This window comes from Rhizoctonia solani, chromosome 6, assembly GCF_016906535.1.
Source record: "Rhizoctonia solani chromosome 6, complete sequence".
In the NCBI taxonomy this organism is placed as follows: Eukaryota; Fungi; Basidiomycota; class Agaricomycetes; order Cantharellales; family Ceratobasidiaceae; genus Rhizoctonia; species Rhizoctonia solani.
In genome coordinates, this window is record NC_057375.1 from 1 (window position 1) to 20,781 (window position 20,781).

Here is a 20,781-nt window from a genome sequence, read left to right on the forward strand (position 1 = left end):
AACCTAACTAACCTAACCTAACCTAACCTAACCTAACCTAACCTAACCTAACCTAACCTAACCTAACCTAACCTAACCTAACCTGACTTCTAAACCAAAGGTCAAGTCTGCGCAGGGAGCTCCAACCAAAGCCGAGATGCAAGCAGCTTATGCCTACTACCTTGAGGAGTACTGCCATGGCATTGGTTTGTTGGATGAGTCTGAGCTTCCTGTTCTTGAATCTGGAATTGCTGGTCTGCATAACTTGGCAGAAGGAAGCCATGACATTGGTGTTGCGCATCTCATGTCATTCTCAGCCAAACACCTGTGGAATCTCTTGGGCTTACCTGGAGCAAATCAATTCCCATTTGCAGAACCTGGTGCCAACAACACTCTGAACAGCTCTACATCTCAGCACAAAACCCGTGCCGTACCATTTTGGCATCAGCTAGTAGGGACACTCAAGATTTTGGAAGGTGCATTCACACAGAGAACAGGGACTTGTGCTCAACCAGCTTTACTATGTGACAATGTTGGACTTGGGAAGACAGTCCAAATCATTGGTGTTATTAGCATGCTGGAGCACTACTACAAACAGCAGGAGCTTCCAGTTGAACAGCATCTTGCGCCGCCTGCATTTACAAAGGGTAAGCTTTTACTTGCAATATATTTGGTACCTGCTTGAGCTAAATGCTTTCTTTCATAGATAATGGAACACCCTACTTTGGTGGTGAAAAGAGTATCCCTAACCTACCATCAATTGTAATTGCTCCTTGTACGCTTGGAAACCAATGGGTTGAACAATGGAACAAATTCACTCAGCTTGGCAGTTTTGTTGTCATTCGTTACACTGTTGACAATGGACCCCTGGAGACCTTTTTCAGTGATCCCAAAGGGCCATACAAGACAGCAGCTGGGCAAAACTTGGAGCATGCAGGGCAAGTGATTATTATAGCAGACCTTTCGGTAAGTATATTTAAATGGTGCCAAAGTTTAGATAACAAAACAGTTATGACTATTTTTCAAGGCAATCTCTAAGGAGGCTAAACAATGCTTGCAACCACCCCCAGAGCTGAAAGGCAAGGATGCCAAGGAGCACGAGGCTAAGGGAGAGGCACCTGCATTGAAAATTGGTGTCAATGCTGCAGGCTCCTTGTTTGGTATGCGCTTCCGGGTAGCAGCAATTGATGAGATACACAACCTCCGGAACAGTAGTCATAGTCAACAAGGGGTCCAGTTCATTAGCGAGTCTTCATGCTTGGTCATTGGTGCAACAGCCACACCTTTATTTACCGCACTCAAGGTGAGAAGCAGATATTTTTTGTCTATAAGTCTTTTTGTTATTGACCATACGCGCCATCTATATGTAACAGTGTTTGTTTGCCCTTGCACAAAATCTACGCTACCAGCCACTACTTGGTGACAAGGGCCTCCAGGTTTGGAACGAAGTGCAAGAAATGCTGGTGGACGGCAGCAAAAATTGGCAACTCAACAGCAAAGCAATTGTGGAAGCAACTATTGAGAAAGAAGTGAAAGAAGTGTTATCATTGGCCAAAATCAGCTCCCAAGATCCTCGTGCTACTAAAATCAAGGATGACGTTCGGGCTAAATACAAGAATGAGGACCAGCAAAGTATTCTCCGCATGATCCATTTATCCAAACAACCAGTCAACATCCTGCGTTTGATTCTTTATCCCATCATGATCTGTCGTACAAGTGAGTTGCTGGACTTTGCAGGAAAAAGAATTTTGGATCTTCCGTTTGTTCAAAAGTTCATTGCTTGGTCCCCAATGAACAAAGAGGAGAAGGAAATGCAACATTTGATTAATCAGGAGCATACCCGACAGAAAACCACAAAGTAAGTATCTTCATTTCTGCTACTATCTACAACTGCTGTTTTTTGTTCAGTATACATGTGTGATGACTGATAGCATTACCTGTCCATCATAGGAAGAAACAGGCAAACAAGCAAAGAGCTAAAAAGAAGGGGAAGCAAATGCAAGAAACCGCCAGTGAAGAACAGGAGGAACAAGATGGGCTAGACTCTGAGGGACAAGTGGAACGCAATGATTGCAAGAATATTAGGTGGCATGTGAGTCAATTCTAACAATGGGGCGCAACAAGTGTGACAAGTGCTAACCATGTCGAAAAGAATTTTCTCATTGATCAAAAGTTTGCTGGCATGTTGGCTAAATTGGGAGAGCTGCGCTTCTAAGAAGAGAGCTTAGAGCTTGAGCGCGGCACTCTGACCAACCATATCACTGACAATTGGACTGCGGAAAATCTTCACCAAATGATATCAACCAGAATGGAATGCGTATACAATCTGGTGATGTGGTTCTGGGATGGTAATCCACCGCCAATGGTTCTTTTAGAGGATGGTACTGTGGATAAGACAAGAGCTGTTTGGGAGCCTTTACCAAGTGAAAAACCTCAAAAGTTCTTGATTTATGTGGAGTTCCACCAGCATCAAGCGTTGCTTGCAAAGGCGAGTATCTTTACATCTAGCTAATGATCTCAGACTCCATAACTGATGATTTGAATTTGGTCAGATGTTTACTCTGAAGGGCAGAGGATTTGTCTCATATGATGGGTCCATGGCTACCAACCATTGCCAACAATCAGTTGAGAAATTTGCAAATGACCCAAACTGCCGGATTATGATCATCAGCAATGTTGGCTCAGCTGGGCTAAACTTGGTCCAAGCCTCAGTTGTAATCATTGTGGTATGTGCAAATCATTACTTGAAATACCCTATGATATCTTCTGACATAAGTAATGACTGGCAGAGCAGCGTTTGGTCAGGGCTTGAACTCAACCAGATCATGGGCCGGGTTGATCGCCCTGGGCAAGAGCAGGATACGGTTGTCTACAATATCATGGCACCAGAAGGCATAGACTTGGCGCTCAATGTTTATGCTGACAGTAAGGCACAGCTGTCTGACCATTTTCTAAACTTGCGCAGAACCTTGCAAGATGTCTATACCAACATAGCCAACCCTCACTCAGACAGTCAAGATGAGTCTGACTCTGAGGGTAATGATCTGGTAGACTCTGGGCACACAGTAGTAGCCTCAGAATCTAAAGTAGGAAGCCGCAAGCGCAAAAACAACAGCAGCACAGATACAAAGGATGCCAGCCAAGCTCCAAAGCGCACCAAAGTCAAGACCTCCACGTCCAACTTGGGGCACAGAACAACACCTGTCACTGCAGCTGACCCTGCACTGGAACAGACCAAAACAGTCACCCCTGATTCTGGTCTGACTGGAAACTCTTTAAGCGCTATGGTAAGTGTTTGTATGTCAGCTTCTTTTCTGAGCACTAATCAGCATATTCCAGTCATTAATATCAATAGTTAGTGCAATATTGTAGTAAAGCACAGTGGGTCTTTGATCCTGATCACCTTGCCATGTAGCCTCATGCTATTGATAACTTGCCAAATAATGGTTAGTCATCTTAGGATATGTTGATCCGCAATGTTATTAATTAAGTATGTTCATTGATTTACATAGATTCATGTGTGGATGCTCTCCTTCCCCCCCAAGGGTCTTCTGTACAAAGTGGCACAACAGCACAAGGTCAAACAAGTAAGTAATTATTGCCTCTTAAACAAGCTATATAAGAAAGAACATATATTGAGAAACTTGCCAAGACATAACCAACTCCCACCGCAATCCAAACAGTCTTGCCACAATAACAAGTACCCAGCAAAAAGGTAAAGACAAGGTCAAGATAGCCAAGCTTGTTCAGTCATCTGGGGCTCATCAACATGCAAGTGGGATCTCACAACACGCAAGCAAACAAAAAACAATTGAATGTGAGAACGCTTTTCATACAGACTTGCTGAAAAAATTGACAATGTGATGTCTTGTAGCCTTAGGATCTATTCAAGCCAAAATACGCTTGGCTTCATCTTCTGTAGATCAGTCTGTCAGAAACGTAGCTGCTAAAGACTGCTCAGCAGAACAGAGCTACAGTCAACAAGTGACAACCGTTGTGCAAAGCAGAACTAGGGATGATGTCTTACCTCAAGGAATCCCTTCTCTTACAGAGAACAAGTTGTTGGGTTCTGAAAGCGCTACAGTGGGCCTACCAGACCAAACGGTATCATCAAAGCCTTCAGGTGCACTTCTGGAGCCATTGTCTCAACAACAGGGCCCATCTAGCTCAGCTGTAGGCCAAGCTCAACTTGCGCCAACTCCCTTGAGTGGAGTTTCTGTGCAAAAAAAGGTGTTCAGTCTGAAGGCTTCACGGCTCTTAGCTAATCGCCACCTTGTAAATGGCAAGAAGTAATTCTACTGCCATTTATTGTCTATCTTCCTAACCGCTTCCCTGCCATGTTTTACAAGCTTGTATATTACTGTTGACTATGCTATTCTATCACAACTTATAAACTGGGTATGTTTCCATAAGGATTTCTTCTAAATTTGTTGTCCTAAACTGGTCCGTTGGGACAGGACGGATCTGGCCTGCACAGGGGAAGCTGTGCTAGGCTCTGCCAGAGCATGGACCTCATGTATCACCTTTCCATAAGGAACAGTCCATGTAAAATAGACTTTATTACTAAAATCATAATACAGTTGACTGCCACTGGGTGACTACCAGTAAGCAAGCCAATGGTTGACTACCCGTAAGGTAGAAACTGGCATCTGGAGCATCATTTAGCTGTCTGGACGTTCCAGACTCTCTGGATGCAAATAAAGACCCTAGCCAAAAGTCAAATTTGTTAGCATCCGCCCCAACAGCCGCCAAGGACCCCCTTCCAGACTTCTGGAAGTGAGGTCAGACATGCAAGTGAGTCTAAATTATTCTAAACTGCTCAGGGTCCAGTCTTGGCAGCCATTTTGTATGCAGACCACAATTTGTACGTACCACAAACACATTGTAACACATGCATGCAACGCACAAAAATACAATAAAATGTTGACCTTTGTAATAATGGTCTCTGGCGTCCTCAAAAATGAGGTGGTCATGTAAACGCAACCGTTGTTCCAAGGTCCCCTGTTTCCGTGGCCCCATATACCTTGCAAGGACCTCATCCGCGCACAAGTAGTGGGGCCAAACACGCCAGACATGTCACAGGCTACTGATTTTATTTCTTTATATACTCATATATGACATTGGGTGACTACCCGTAAGGCAAAATCGGCAATCTAGAACAAAATTTAGAAGTCAGAGCGGTCTAGATTCTTTGGATGTAAATAGAGACCCTGGTAACAAATCCAATTACGTTGCATCCGCTGGAAGTGACTTTGGCCTGCAAGTCTAAATTCTAAATCATGAGGATTGTCATTGAAATCTAGAGAGGGGGGTACCCCCTTTCTAGACTTCATAATGCGTTCTAAATGGCTCAGGGTCCACATCTTATACCTACGTGCAAATGTGTGAGTGTGATAAATGAGACTCAATGTGCGCATACATGCTCTGGGGGGCTGCCCAGAGCTTGCAGGGCCTCTTCCAAAGGCCACCAACGCCGACGCGTGCCTGATCAAGCTGGAACAAAGTAAATATAAGTCGCCCGATCCCTTCCACCAATAGTCCCATGCAATCACCGCGCCAGACAAGGCTCTGGTTGCAGGTTTGGGCGTGTAAGATAACAACGGCTAGGCTTTCTGATCCTATCACAAATTGTGGTACCAAGGTAGTATAGAGCTGCTAAGGCCGATTTATATTCTACACAAATTGTGAGTTTGATTCTGAAATAATCATCACTATTTACAAAGTTTTATCTCAGGGCAAGTTACAACACCATTGTGTGAAGGAAATTTATGAACAAAGCAATAAACAAAAGGATACTACACCAAAGATTACAAGTATGGAGCATATTCAAACAGCTCTCAAGCAAATGAAAGAGGAGCTTAACCTTAATTTGAGTTTAGATTCAAGCATACAAGTCCCTTTGGAAGTTCAAGACATGGCACTTCTGTCCAGTTCAAATAGAAATAGTCACAATGATATAGCCACAAGCCAAAAAGAGTTTATTCATTGACCAACATGGTTGTCTTGTTTGTTGAATGATCCTGCAACAAATGTACATCCATTTAATGATAATGTCTATCAATGCAACATTGAATGAATCTCATGTCAACAGATGTTCCTTTTCTGCTTATGTTTGCATGCAAGCTCCTGTCTTAGCCCTGGAGGATTGCACTCAGAGGAGCCTTTGTATGGCTTCTGAATTCAGCACAACTGGATCTACAAACATGCACTACTAGGAATCAACTATACATCCTATGATATGCGCTGCTGTGCTGACTGTATCCATCCCAGCTTTGAGCAACAGTTCATTCTAGTGGAAGCTTCTGGTACCAACAGCAACCACCCATTCTACTATGCCCAAGTTCTTGGAATATTTCATGCAAAGTCTGCATGAGTGTTCAGCTACCATTTCAAAGATTGGAGTTCTTATGGGTGTGTTGGTTGGCATATGACACATCCTGCTGTTTGGGGTGGAAGGCTAAGCAACTTGAACGCCTTTCATACTACCTTGACAACCCAGACAACACAGAGAGTTAACCTCTGTTTGACTTTATTTCTCCTTCCAAGGTGGTTTGAGAGGTACACCTTATTCCTGCATTGGAGTCAGGAACAACCTATGAGTACCTATACAGAGAGTCAAAAATGGCACAATATATCAATGAGAAAGGTGACTGGAATTATTGGTATGTAATGAGGTACAATCTTACTCTTATTATATTTTTAAACTCTTGGTTGCAAGTCTAAATTACATTATAGGTTTGTTGAGAGAGATATGATGATATAATACCATGGCAAAGCTATTGGGCATCACAATGGTAGGCTGGAGGGAAACATGCCTACAAACAAATCAGAGGATAATCCCAATCAGCAAATAGTATTATCAGATGAGGATGCAACCAACACCAACACTAACACCAACACCAATGTGAACAATGCTACAAACAAAAAACTGTCAAAATTGAATTAGAAGAGGATGTTTTGGGAGATGAACCATCTGAACAGGATTGGGAGAGTGAGGGATTCAAAAGTGAAGAAGATATGGGACCTGTACAGTATGACTATTGAATAAGCATTTGTTTCTAGCATGTCATATGTACATAACAGTAGTAACATTCTATTCCCTTACATGATAGCCTGGAATCTACATTGTACTGTGGCATGGTGGACATTGTGCATCTATACCTTGGTAGCCAATTAATGCCATGTCAAACCTTCTATAGGTCTGTCAAACTCTTATAGCCCTGACAGAATGTACACATAGTATCAGCCACCCTTGAGAAGGCATGCACAACTGCCAAACACCTCATAATCAACGCAATATAGATAATAACTACATGGTGTTGCAAGGTGTTATCCAATTTCCTGATGCTAATGATCTGGAACTCTACTAAAACTAGAGCATCAGCTCTATGGTTGGATTTACAAGAAGGAGCACAATGGACTTTGCTTGAATGGTTATCTTACTTGTAAAAAGGCCTGTCAACTTGCAGGAGAGCTGGATACTGAACAGTCAATTTTACACAGCTACACCATGGTCATAGTACATTAAGTTTTTAACCTGCTTGATCCCCACATAGACCACCCTCATTCCACATTCTTGTCTTCCACCTTGCTGTTATAGATAGGGAAAATAAGCAGCAATTAAATGTACTCTAAAAGGAAAGTAAGATACTAAAAGAGGGAGAAAGATAAAAATGGTAGCTGGTTAACTATAAAAGGTAATAATCTTATCAAGATAAATAATAGAAGAAGTCTAAAGCTAAGGGAGTAAGAGTATATTAAAGTTACTAATTAACTTGCTAAGGGAACAAGGTACTTATCATCAGGGTGACCTCTACCAATAACTAGTAATAGGAGTATTACTAAGTAGTAGGCAATGCAAGGTACAAGTAGAGTAGTGTATAACCTAAATATTAGTCTCTGGAGCTCATTGTAATTTTATTGAGATCTATGCTAATTTATTTCCCTGTCTCCAATGGCTGACAAGGGGGTAAGGATGTTTTAGAAGCACCAAATACTAAGTATACTGCCAGGAAGTTTTAGCAGGGTTGCAACCAAGCTATTTCTAGGTTCCTGTTAAGAGTTGTGTAAGTACAGGAGTAAGAATGAATTACTATATACAAAATGTATATGGGAATAACCAAGAACTAGTATTAAGAATCAGAATATATGCACAGAATATATGCACAATATAGGCTAGGTTATCAGGAATAACAACTCCTAACAAATACTCTACCAACTTTCAAGTGCAGGTGGTTGGTTATGTATAGTACCTTAGACTAATGTTACTTAAGCCTAAGTGACTAAGGGTATGTATACTTAAGGTCTCTGGGATAGTACATTAAGTAAGAGGGTTACCTGACTAATGTACAGGATTTATAGGATTTGCCTAATAAGTATAGGACTTATATATGCTTAAGTAAGACTTAAGACTTATGGGGCTTACCTAAAATAGATCTAGGATTCATGAGATATTGTAGATAAAGCTATCTACAATATAGGGGGTATGGTGGATTGAAACACTATCACTCAATCACAACAATCCTTACAGTATCATTGCACTATACTCAATGTTGAACTCAACAACTGTGACAGTCAAGGGGCACAGGGTTGCAGTAAGTACACTAATAGGTGACCCTGTGTCTGTTGGGACTGGCCTATGGTCTTAATGTGCCAAATAACCTCCTATGCTATTTACAGTGAGTCAATCACTAAAGTACATGTGCAGATAAGCTGTTAAAGGCTTGTGTGTATATGTCAATATATAAGAGTAAAAGTAGGATGCATTAGAAGCATCTTCACAGGGTCCTTTTATACCCTGAGAAGGCACACAAACAAGTATATACATGATTGATACCAAGAGGGGGTACAGGAGGTACATGTGGCAACTGAAACACTTGAGGGAGCCAATACTTTGGTACATAGTAAACAAACAACAAATCCTAATATTTGCCCCAAGGCAGTATTTACCTGTGTGGGTCCTTAGATGTCCCAAGGCTAAGTGTTTCATCCTTGGAGTAAACAGTCCCAAAGGTAGGATACTGCTGCATTGGGTACTTACAGTAAATGGGGCATAACTCTGCCAAATGTTGTCCGTTTTGGGAGTTTGACCCAGCGTTCTGGAGCGCACAAACAGGCGCACCTAAGCGCAAGCAATTCGGCAGTGTGGGATGCCCGGGTGATGGAGAAAAGGCACATTTAGTGCGTTGGTGCTTAAGGGCTGATTAAGCGCTGGAGCACTTGCCTATGCAACAGGGGGGACCCTGAATATTTCTGTGTGTAGCCACAAGATAGAATCTTGAATAATAAATACTACAAACAAGAGAAATATTACTTGTTACTGTTTATCTACTCATCTGAATTTATATATATTTAAATGAGTGAGAAAACAGCATATATGCAAAAGGCATTGCATATTGAGGGTATTCCTGAGGTTTATAGGTTTTGTAAAGGTCACTATTGGGTAGAGGGACCTTGAAAACCTCAGTTTGCATCTTTATCTCATTTGTTTACTGTAAGATTACTAGTGTAATTAATAAAATAAGTACAGATTAATGAAGAAATGTCATATCCATAACAGTTCCCTGTATAGTTTGGGACTGTCCTAGAGGCTGCATGCACCAAACTTTGGAACTTTGAGGCTGCTTTAATATGTATGATACTTAGAGAAATCAATAGAAGATGTCTTCAGAGTCACACTAGGCTGAGAGAGGATGTAAAACTGAGATGCATTCAAAAAGGCCAGTTCAAGGGGCTACTTATACCCTTAGAGGCCTGTGATTACTATATACAGTAGAGTAAGGTACATGACAAGATGAATGGAGCTGAGATGTTAAGTGAGAGCCTGTCTCATAAAGCCATGCCTTATAAGAGTTAGCCTCCAGTTCTAAAAATATCCTTCCCCCCATAAAGACACTTTAGGGAAAGGCTGAAACAAGCTGTGCTCTTAGTGAGGCCCATACCTTCCTCTTAGCTACTCAGGTTAGTAGCTTGTGGAAAGCAGAGTGCTTACTTAAGAACAGCCCTTCAGCCAAACCTAAGTTATTAAGTCTTTCCTCCAAAGGACTGTTTCTGCCTTAATACTTCAAGTATTTACATGATTAAAAATAGTAGAAAATATGGGAGAAATCAAGGAGTCTTTCTATGTGCTTTACAAATAACTGTCTACACCATCTCAAAACTAAATTGTGTTTGCTTTTTTTCTTCTTCTTTACTTTGCAGTCCTTTACTATTATTTCCTATTCCATAACAGGACTACATAAGGAGGTGAGGCATACAACTCTTTCTTGCCTGCTCCCACTATATAGGATTGCTAATTAACCTCCTGGAGCCGCTATGAAAGAGACCCAAGAGCCATCCAAAATAATTAGAATAGTGACCCAGCTACTTTACACATGTGCATATGTCCAAACTGTCATGACCCGTGCCTTTGCTGGCATGTCTCCTGACCAAGCCACCTACTAATAGGATATTCCACAGTCTTTAGAAGGCTGCATTTGCTCACATATATGCAGTCAGAACTGTCATTACTCTAAGCACTCATGACTTAGAGACTGACAGTCCACCAGGGTCACATGACCTCCCCCCCTACAGTCCTTTATCAAATACTATACTAAACTACTACGGATCTGAGGTGGGGGGGATGACATAATCTCTTCTATAATAATATATTATTCAGACCTTGCCCAAGGGCCTTAACATTGGCCTGCAGCTAGGGGGGCAGGGGGAGTGCAACATCCCCCAGCAACATATATTATTCATATATCACTGTGCATCACATATACTATATATATCTTTGACAATGGATATATATGGTCACAACCCTTGCAGATATGGGTTATGACACAAACTAGGGGGGATATGCCTTGAAACACTGTATAAGGTTAAAATACTGAAAATAAAATGTGTATTTAAGTACAAATTGAACTGAAATCAAGGCCAATATATGCTAACTTTAAATATCAATTCTCCATTGGTCTGATTTGTACAGAGGAAAGCATACCAACATTGTAGTTCTCAGGCCAAATTATACTAGAAAAAGATGTCTATTACTGATATACTGATTTTCAAGATCTTATCACACCATAGTGAAATAGATAATTTAGACATATGTACCCCTTATTGACAATAGTAACTAGTGGAAACTAGGGTAATTTTATCTACTCTATCCAGATATGGGAGTGAAAGTTACTACATTTAAAAACTGGCTGTGCTATAGGACATTTTATACCTTACTTCCTTATTGTGCTTGCAAATATACATGTCAATCTATGCAAACTAGGCTTACTATCATTTCTAAAAATTGTGGTATATTTTGTACCATATATTTATATGTAGGAGCAGTACTTACAGAGCATAGGACAAGTACTAGGAATAAGCATGGAAGTGCCAGCATTTAGTAATTACAAATAAGCACCAAAGGTTGGCAGGGTGCACCAATGCCAATATCTTGGTGGTAAATAGGTATATTAGCATGGGGACAATTACCACTATGTTGGCTATGCTGGCATCTCACCTCCTGAAAGCAGTTGTCTGATTCTGAGCCAAACTGATGGAGCAACTAATGATTTAAGTTTCTGGTGCTTTCTATGAGTTCCTAACATGCCCAAAGGCAATTCTTAGCATTCAGACTAATGGATTTTAGTCATAAATGTACTAGAACATTCTATAAATAACTCTAGGCCTCTCTCACTGGGACTTATTGTCCTTAAATGGTCTTGGCAAGGTTCCTATGTATCAAATAGTTCAGAGGGTACCTCTCATGTAACTTCCCTTTTTGTACATCATGTATATAGTTATTTGTGCTCCCTTTGGGGTATATAAAGCCCCTGAGGGAGACTCTTGAATGCATCCCATCTTTCACCCACTTTCATCAACTTTTATCCCTCTTGTAAACCTAAAGACCATTAGATCTTCTCTTCTCTTAGTTCAGAGTGCTTTATTTTACTTTCTTAGCCTCTTTAGCTCACTTAGCTTAGCCTGTAGAGTATTGTGGCACATATGGCTTTCAGTAAGGTCCTAACAGACACTGGGTGGCTTGGAAAGGCTTTAGTGTAACCCTGCACCACTTGAGTAATTCAGTGGGGAGAGTTTAAGGCATTGAAAGCAGCATATCCACTCTAGTTAAGTGCAATATTGGTCAAACAAATTGCTGATAAATTCAGATAGATAACAGTAAGTGACTGAGACTCATTATTATATTTCATGCTATAGGTATTGGTACCACCAACCACCTGCATCTGCAAGTATTTGCTAGATTACTTGTTACTTGTTGAGTGTAGGGCTCACCCTGATTAATAATATTGTCTACCTTTATATAGCTGACTTCTTACCATTTATATCCATATATACTTAATCTACCCATTGCTTTACTATATTCTGTATATCATTAGATAGTCCAAATGCCCTATTCTTTAACAGTCATCATGCTATCATTTTACATGGTGTGGTGAGTGTGATTGGTACATTGTATGCAACTCTGTGTGGGAGGGGTGGCAAGTGGTCATTTGAGTCCTACTTTATAATGGGTGGTATGATAGCATACAATGCATGCAGCTCTGTATGGGTGGGATGGTAGGTGGTCATGTGACTCACCCTTACTTTGAGGCAAGTGATATAGTTGCATACAATGTATGCAGCTTTGTTTGAGAGGGATGATACCTGTAAGTTGATACTCTCTAGCTTATTGGTACATGGTATATTCTGTTACATTCTTTGATCATGTTATTATGCTTTTATGTTCTTATTGCTGTTACATGGTGTGGTGGGAATGGTTGTGTAAATGTTGTTGTTATTGTTATTGTTATTGTTATTGTTGTTGTTGTTGTTGTTGTTTTATACAACTTTGGGTTGGCAGGGTGTATATAGTCATGTGACTTACCATAGTTCTACAGAGGGTGGTATGATAGTGTACATTGTACGCAACTATGAGTAAGAGGGTAGTAAGTGATTATGCAACTCACTCTAACCTAGAGGTGATTGGTATAGTTGCATGCACTGTACACAGTATTGAGTGAGGAGTGAAGCTTATAGTATGTTCACCCTGACTATGGAATATGTGCTAAATTATTTTAAGATTTTATTATGTTGTTACATTATCATGTTTATGTGGCGTGGTAGGTGTGGTAGTGTACATTGTGTGCAACTCTGCCTGAGTAGAGTGGTGGGTGGTCATGTGACTCACCCTAATGTAACTGTGGGTGGTATGGTTGCGTACTTGGTATGCAACTCTGCATGAGTAGAGTGGTGGGTGGTCATGTGACTCACCCTAATGTAACTGTGGGTGGTATGGTTGCGTACCAAGTACGCAACTCTGCATGAGTAGAGTGGTGGGTGGTCATGTGATTCACCCTAATATAACTGTGGGTGGTATGGTTGCATACCAAGTACGCAACTCTGCATGAGTAGAGTGGTGGGTGGTCATGTGACTCACCCTAACATGACTGTGGGTGGTATAGTTGCGTACTTGGTACGCAACTCTGCATGAGTAGAGTGGTGGGTGGTCATGTGACTCACCCTAATGTAACTGTGGGTGGTATGGTTGCGTACCAAGTACGCAACTCTGCATGAGTAGAGTGGTGGGTGGTCATGTGACTCACCCTAATGTAACTGTGGGTGGTATAGTTGCATACCAAGTACGCAACTCTGCATGAGTAGAGTGGTGGGTGGTCATGTGACTCACCCTAACATGACTGTGGGTGGTATAGTTGCGTACTTGGTACGCAACTCTGCATGAGTAGAGTGGTGGGTGGTCATGTGACTCACCCTAATGTAACTGTGGGTGGTATGGTTGCGTACCAAGTATGCAACTCTGCATGAGTAGAGTGGTGGATGGTCATGTGACTCACCCTGACATGACTATGGGTGGTATGGTTGCGTACCAAGTACTCAACTCTGCATGAGTAGAGTGGTGGGTGGTCATGTGACTCACCCTAATGTAACTGTGGGTGGTATAGTTGCATACCAAGTACGCAACTCTGCATGAGTAGAGTGGTAGGTGGTCACGTGATTCACCCTAACATATTGCATGCAGTATAGTTCCATACCAAGTATGCAACTATGCATGAGTGGAGTGGTGGGTGGTCATGTGATTCACCCTAACATTGGCCATGGTGCTATGCTTCTGCATGTTGTACGCAATTCTGTGTGGCATGGGTGGTCAGTTGTCACATGACTCACCCTAACTTGGGATGGTGGTATTGCTGTGTGTAAAGTACGCAACTTTTTGTAGAAGGGCTGATGCTTCCCCTATAATCCACCCTCACACCATATGTGGGTTGTGTCCACCTGGTTCCCACCCTGTGCCATATCACAGTTCACCCTGCAGTGTAGCTTGGGTCACCCTGCAGTGTAGCTTGGGTCACCCTACACCAACCTACTACTTTGTAATAACCTAACCTAACTTATGTGCCTGTTGGATGCAAAATAAATGACAATCCCAGTCATAACAGATGATCAGACAGTGATATGTGTCAAATGCAAGAAACATGAACTACTTGCAGCTTTCTGGATTGTAAAACCAGTAATGCATCTCTGGAGTGATGAAGAAGTGCATGGCAGAATAAGGTTGACCTCTCCCACTTCTATCCATTTTTTTTGCCCAACCTTTCTGTGTAAGGTTGTAGAATTTGTACGGTAACTGTAATGTTAGTAATCAAATGTAATAAACAACCTTGCGTGAATCAATACGAGTGAGACAATAGTAAACCAGAGTTTAGAGTCAAGCAAGTTGGCTATTGAAGTCAATCAAATTAAAAGTATTAAAGTACAAAGTTGTGAGTCTACATGCTAACTATTGATAGGTCTTTTTATATGTTTTCAACACGGGTATTCTGCTGTCGCATATACCTGCGTGTGGTATCATTCAGTCTTATTCCGATTCTTGGCCTAGCACTTGTGCTAAGGCTTTATTTCATTATATCTTATCATTAACGTCCGCAGCTACTGCGGGCTTGTTTGTTACTGCGGTATGAAATATATTATGTATTTGATTTCTCTTTATAGTGTGTAAGGTTTGGGGGCCTTGGGGCCGTGTCCCGGGGTCACGTGCTCCTTACATTCTGGGGATATACAATATACCAGCAATGAGCAAAATGGCAGCTGAAGTCAGAAAAACTACCTGGCTGCATGTTTTTACAAGTGACACCCATTACCACCAACAGTGATCAAGCTGGATGCCTGTGATTTATAGCCATAAGTATATATAAAGGAAGTATTGCAACTAATATTAGACAAAAACCACCAAACTAAGGTATGTGAACTTTATGACATGGACCCATTGTCATAAACAGAGGAAAATAGAACTAGCCAGGATTGAACCAGCTTGACCACTAAGCCATAGAGCCCTATTATTCCTCTGCTGACAACCCATGATTACACCTGCTACCCCCCAAATTTGGGCTTGGGCCAGCATGCAACCACTTGTACTGGTCATGTGACCATGTCCAGGACACCCATGACTGCCCAGCAGGCAGTGAACTTGGTCTCAGGTTGCTATCACCAATCTTTTTGAGAGTTTGCTAGTAGATTTAGTACCTGATATATAGGTCTATACACAGAGAATGAGGATATAAGATAAAGAAACCAGGGAGATAGTCTAGTTTAACATTATGGACCCTGAGACTGTCCAGTGGACAGTAAACTTGGCCCAAGGGTGACCACCACCAATCTTCCTGAGAGTTTTCCAGTAGGTGATTACTAAACACAAAGGTCTAGATACAGAAAATGAGCACATAAAATGCAGAAACCAGGGAGATTGTCCAGGTTCAACATAATGGACCCTGAGACTGTCCAGCAGACAGTAAACTTGGCCCAAGGGTGACCATTGCCAATCTTCCTGAGAGTTTGCCAGTAGGTCATCACTTGGTACATGGGTCTATATACAAATTATGAGAATCTAAAATGCAGAAACCAGGGAGATCATCCAGGTTCAACATAATGCACCCTGAGACTGTCCGGCAGACAGCAAACTTGGTCTCAGGTTGCCATCACCAATTGGGCTATAAATTTGTGGGCGCATGCATATGTGCTATATATACATAAGCTCCAAGTATGACAGCAAACAGATCAGTGGTTTCAGTAAAAACACAATATTTCCAAAAGGTTTCCAAGACTTTTCCCTCTACAACCATCAATATTGGTCAGAATCAGACAATTCCTTTTTGAGAAGCAAGATGCTGGTGCCTCTGACCTATTGGTATTTGTCTACATAATAACATGTCTATTTCCCACCAAGATATTGGCATTGGCATGCCCTGCCAACCTTTGGCACTTATTTGCAGTTACTAAGTGCTGGTGCTTCCATGCTTACTTGCACTTGTTCTATGCTCTGTAAGTACTGTTCCTGCATATAAATGTATGGTACTAAAAATACTATAAATCATAGAAATAAAAGTATGATCACTTTGCATGATCAAATGTGTATATATGCAAGTGCAATGAGGAAATAAAGTATAAAATGTCTTGTAGCACTGCCAGTTTCCAAATATAGTAATGTGCATGCCCATACTTGGACAGAGCAAGTATGACTGACTACTCTAATTTGCACTATTCACTATTGGCAATTAGGGGTGCATATGTCTAAATTATCCATTCCATAACATCACAGTCCTGCACAAGCTGCTGCAACACAGCTCCCTTTCACTCTTCTGTCAACTCCCTTGCTTGCAGGTCCTAACTCTGACAACAGGGATTGGGGAACATGACAATCCTCCAGAAAATATGCTGTAGTAAACAGACCAACCTTTAGCTTGGCTCAAATTTCTGGCACTACAACAGCTTTCTCTTGGTGCCCCTCCTGAATACATCAAGGGCTTACCTACATTGGCCAACAAGTTACAAGAACTCACTGTTTCTAGCCCAGATACATTTTTTATTGGTAGTGATCCAGAGCAGTACTCTAGTGACAACAAAGAAGCATACTGTGCAGCACTAGAGAATATTCTCAAAATTGGCCTGAATACAATGCATTTGAACCTCCCACTTGGATACTGGTTGCATGCCTTTGTTGAGCACCTTGCCATGTTCAATCAATTGGTAACAATGGAACTGGCCAACTGTTGTCTGGACCTGGAGTTGATGGACCATGCAAGAGGAAGGGTGGAGAGATGTACATGGGTTTATGGCAGTGGTGTTTGCATGTGATGCAATGTAGGGGGTGTGCAGTGTTAGTTCATTGTTCTTGATTATATGTGCTGCCCCTCATGTGGCAATTCTTTTTCTTCTTCTTTTTTTAATAAATGCCCACATACATAGAAAGCATGAGAGCTACATGTCAATTAAGGCAAACTGCTTGTAGAAGCCAAACCACAGAAATCTACAAGGAAAAACACAGAGAGGGAATCATGTAGACAATACACACAAAGCACACAGAGACATGTAGCATGGGCAGAAAGAAGGAGCTGGCAAACCAACATACAGGTGCCTTAAAGGCTAACTTGAGTAGAGGACATAAGTGTGGGGATGGGGCAGCCATGGTGGCAAATCTAGTCACAATTTGTGAAAGTAAATTTAGTGCATTTTGTTGAAGTGGGCAACTTCTGAAAAATGCACTAAATTTACTTCATTTCTCATTTTCTCCTCTCACACACTATATCTATCTTTGAAACTGCACTATATGGGGTAATCAAACCCCCTCTTTCCATTTATGGAAGTCTCAACTTCCAAAAATGGAAGGTGCATGCTCTGTTTGGCCATTAGTACACAAATTTGATTGATGTTTTCAAATTGCCATGATATGTATATGGATTGACGCAGAATCACGTGGTTTATTAGTGGAATTTCATTTTCACGGTTGCTTAGCTAATAGATCCTTGCACATAACAGCAGTTTTATGCAAAAAATTGAAGACATGAATTCTAACAAATGATTTCAAATTGGCTTGATATGTGTGTGGATCAATGTGGAATTACGTGGTCTGGTAGTGAAATTCTATTTTCAGGGCAGGTTATCTAATAGGTTTGGGCGGAAAAATGCGATTTGATTCAAGGTTCTGCTCAGCTCCCCCTTGAGCCAGACCCCTATAGTAGGCAATACTGAAGCTATGAGTACAGGACTTGAAGCCATTGGGATCTGTATGACATGAACAGGTGGCACTCACATCATTAAGGAAAAGGATGGGGGTTTTTCAACTGACCAGTAGTTTGCTGATCAGTCCTCAATGCTGCTATCATGAATCTCTCAAAAATCAATTATTTTTCACCTCAACAGAATTGCACCAAAATTTGACAGTAGGTGTAAAGGGTGTAGTAGACTGCACTGTCAAAGTCCTATGCAATTTGGATCACAGGAAAAAGCAGTATCCTGGTTCTTCTCCAAAATTCAGGTGCTTTTTCATACAATAACCCCTACACTTGAGTCCTGCTTCATAATCTACCCTGAAATTTAAATTCTACTAGAGAATCCATCAATTCCGGATTTTTTGACATATATATCACGTGACAGGGTCCATATTGACATTTGACAGGTTATGTAATCCGCTTAGATATTGAAATCCTGCTAAGAGACCACGTGATTCTGAGTCGATTCATATACATATCAAGGCTATTTGAAAATGTCATATGAAATCTCACATTGATGCCCTAATAGGGCATTGGATTTCCATTTTGGGAAGTTGACATTACCATAAATGAAAAGAGCAGACTTAATAACCCTGGTCTACATCCCTTGCTAGTCTCTTAGTATAAGCATATAGGTTGTTCAGTATCCCATACTTCAGCTGTTTACAGACCCTCACCTTTCATATGTGCTGCAGGGAGGATAAACTGCCCTGTTTGATTTTGAGGTCATGGCTGGATCTCTTGGTTTCATCCATTCAAGCAAGTGGATTCCTGTCCAAGATCATATTCAATGACTTGCCTAGCAAAGACGTGATTGAGGCCCTGGACGCTTTTGGGGATCATCTAGCTCTAATGGAAGTTCAGCTTTGTTGGATTCCAAGCAATGAAGAGCACATTCAGTGTCTTGCTATGCTGCTTGTGCAGCATCCTAAGCTGGAAATTTTGGAGATTCTCTACAGCTTGCTGCAACAAAGCACTGTGCCAATCTTCCTCCAGCTTGAATGCTTACAAGTTCTGTTGCTTACAATGGGGATGCTGGGTTGTGTTCTATCTCTGCATGCTCCAGCACTTTTTCTGGATGAACCTTTGTTCACCCTCCCACTTCCAACCCTACAGCAACTCTGTTTTGAAGTTTTGCCTACATATATTGGTCTATTACCAATAGTAGCTAATCAAGTCAAAGAGCTTGGGATATGGGATCAAGTTCTTCACAATCAGCAAGATTCAATCCAACAGCTCTGGATCCAAGAGCCCAGGGGTAGCATTACAGAATACTGCTCTGCATTGCAGGCTATTTGCTGGATTGCCCCAAAGGCCAAGTGTATGGACTTTGGCCTTAATTGTCTCTGTCATGCTTTCATTGATTGCCTCACTGAGTTTGCTGACTTGAAAGTAGCAAGGACATATGGCTGTGATCTGGAATCAGTAATCATCAACTACACTGAAAAGCATATGCCTGAGTGCCAGTGGGTTTTTGGGGAGGATGTTTATTGCTCATAAAATAGCACTTCATTTGAGTATTTCTTGAGGCTAAGCCACCATTGGAGCTTGGAATAAAATCTAGTTAGGCTTAGATACTATGTAATGTCTTCTTTGTTGACATATCAATAGATCAGTCCAAAACTCTAAATTGCCTTCAGCCAACAAAATGAATGCTCAGAGCGCACCTTCTCTTCAAACTCCTACTCAGTCAACCTCTGGTCAGCAGCAGAGCCCCAAAACTCCCTTTCCAAGTCAAGCCATGCATGCCACAATGACAGTGGGGCTTGTTCAATCAACCTTGTGCGCTGAGGACATCAATGAACACATTTGTTCTCACTAAGGACATATAGTCAAGTTTCAAATCAATGATGCAGGTCTAAAAGATAAACAAGAAAACACACCATTGAGATTGACTAAATTAAGTCTCAGCTTGGGTGGATCTAGGCAAATCTGGGTGTCTTAGTAGATGCATTAGGCACTGATTTAGAAGCCCCTTGTCTTCTAAAGCTCAGCATAATTGGCAGGCTAATGAAGAGGGCTGACAAGAGTTAGACTAGGAGCAATAGATTCAAACCATGTCTCATGTCAAAGGTATTCATGGATCAGCCATGTACCAAGTGTATTAAGATCTTGTGGCAGTAGCTGGCAAGCTTAGGGATGTATGATGTTTTATCCAATTTATATGGCCTACTATATTAAAGTCAAGGTTTGTCTGTGAGTATCAAGGTGTATGCAAAATGGCACTTGATGTCTAAATGAGTCAAGACATGCAATTTGATACATCTGGGGAGCATCTTATGGTATTCAAGATTGGGTTCTCCTCCCAGTGGTGTCTACTACAAAGTTCCTCATGATTGGAGTCTCAGATCAATTGCTTTGCCAAACAAGACTTTCTTTACCCTTGCTGGAAAACCTTTTTCAGGCAAATGATATTACAGCCTTTGTAGTGGCTGTGTCTTTTAAATGAGCTACACTGTATCCTAACTATGAAGTGGTTGGATACTTGCAATCATAAAAGCCAATGTCAGGACTTGTTAAAGAATCTCTCTGAAGCTGAAGCAAAGGCACTAGCCAAGGCCAGAGAGGTTAAACCCATGCAAATCCCATTAGACAAACCATCAGTATTCTGGACTAAGCATGAAAAAACCATCAAGGATGTATTAGATGTTGCAGAAGGAAACAAAGGGGATGGCATGGGTACTGATGGCAAAGATATGGGGTGGGGACAGGGAGAGGAATAGTGAGAACTGTTATGAATTGGGGTATGTGGATAAACTCTTTGGGG

General features: G+C 41.4%; 2 protein-coding genes across 2 annotated transcripts; one reads left to right on the plus strand and one right to left on the minus strand.

Annotated features, from left to right (window-relative positions):
- Positions 1 to 136: 136 nt before the first annotated feature.
- Positions 137 to 6,352, plus strand: RhiXN_05494 (SNF2 family amino-terminal protein; the record flags this gene model as incomplete). Its single annotated transcript, XM_043325310.1, has 9 exons — positions 137 to 626; positions 686 to 945; positions 1,007 to 1,282; positions 1,353 to 1,837; positions 1,930 to 2,071; positions 2,532 to 2,705; positions 2,769 to 3,266; positions 4,619 to 4,755; positions 6,250 to 6,352. 9 exons carry the CDS (start codon positions 137 to 139, stop codon positions 6,350 to 6,352), a joined length of 2,565 nt encoding a protein of 854 aa, XP_043180742.1.
- A 9,201-nt stretch (positions 6,353 to 15,553) lies between these two features.
- RhiXN_05495 (uncharacterized protein) lies at positions 15,554 to 15,828 on the minus strand (the record flags this gene model as incomplete). Its single annotated transcript, XM_043325311.1, has 2 exons — positions 15,554 to 15,654; positions 15,705 to 15,828. 2 exons carry the CDS (start codon positions 15,826 to 15,828, stop codon positions 15,554 to 15,556), a joined length of 225 nt encoding a protein of 74 aa, XP_043180743.1.
- Between the last annotated feature and the right edge of the window lie 4,953 nt (positions 15,829 to 20,781).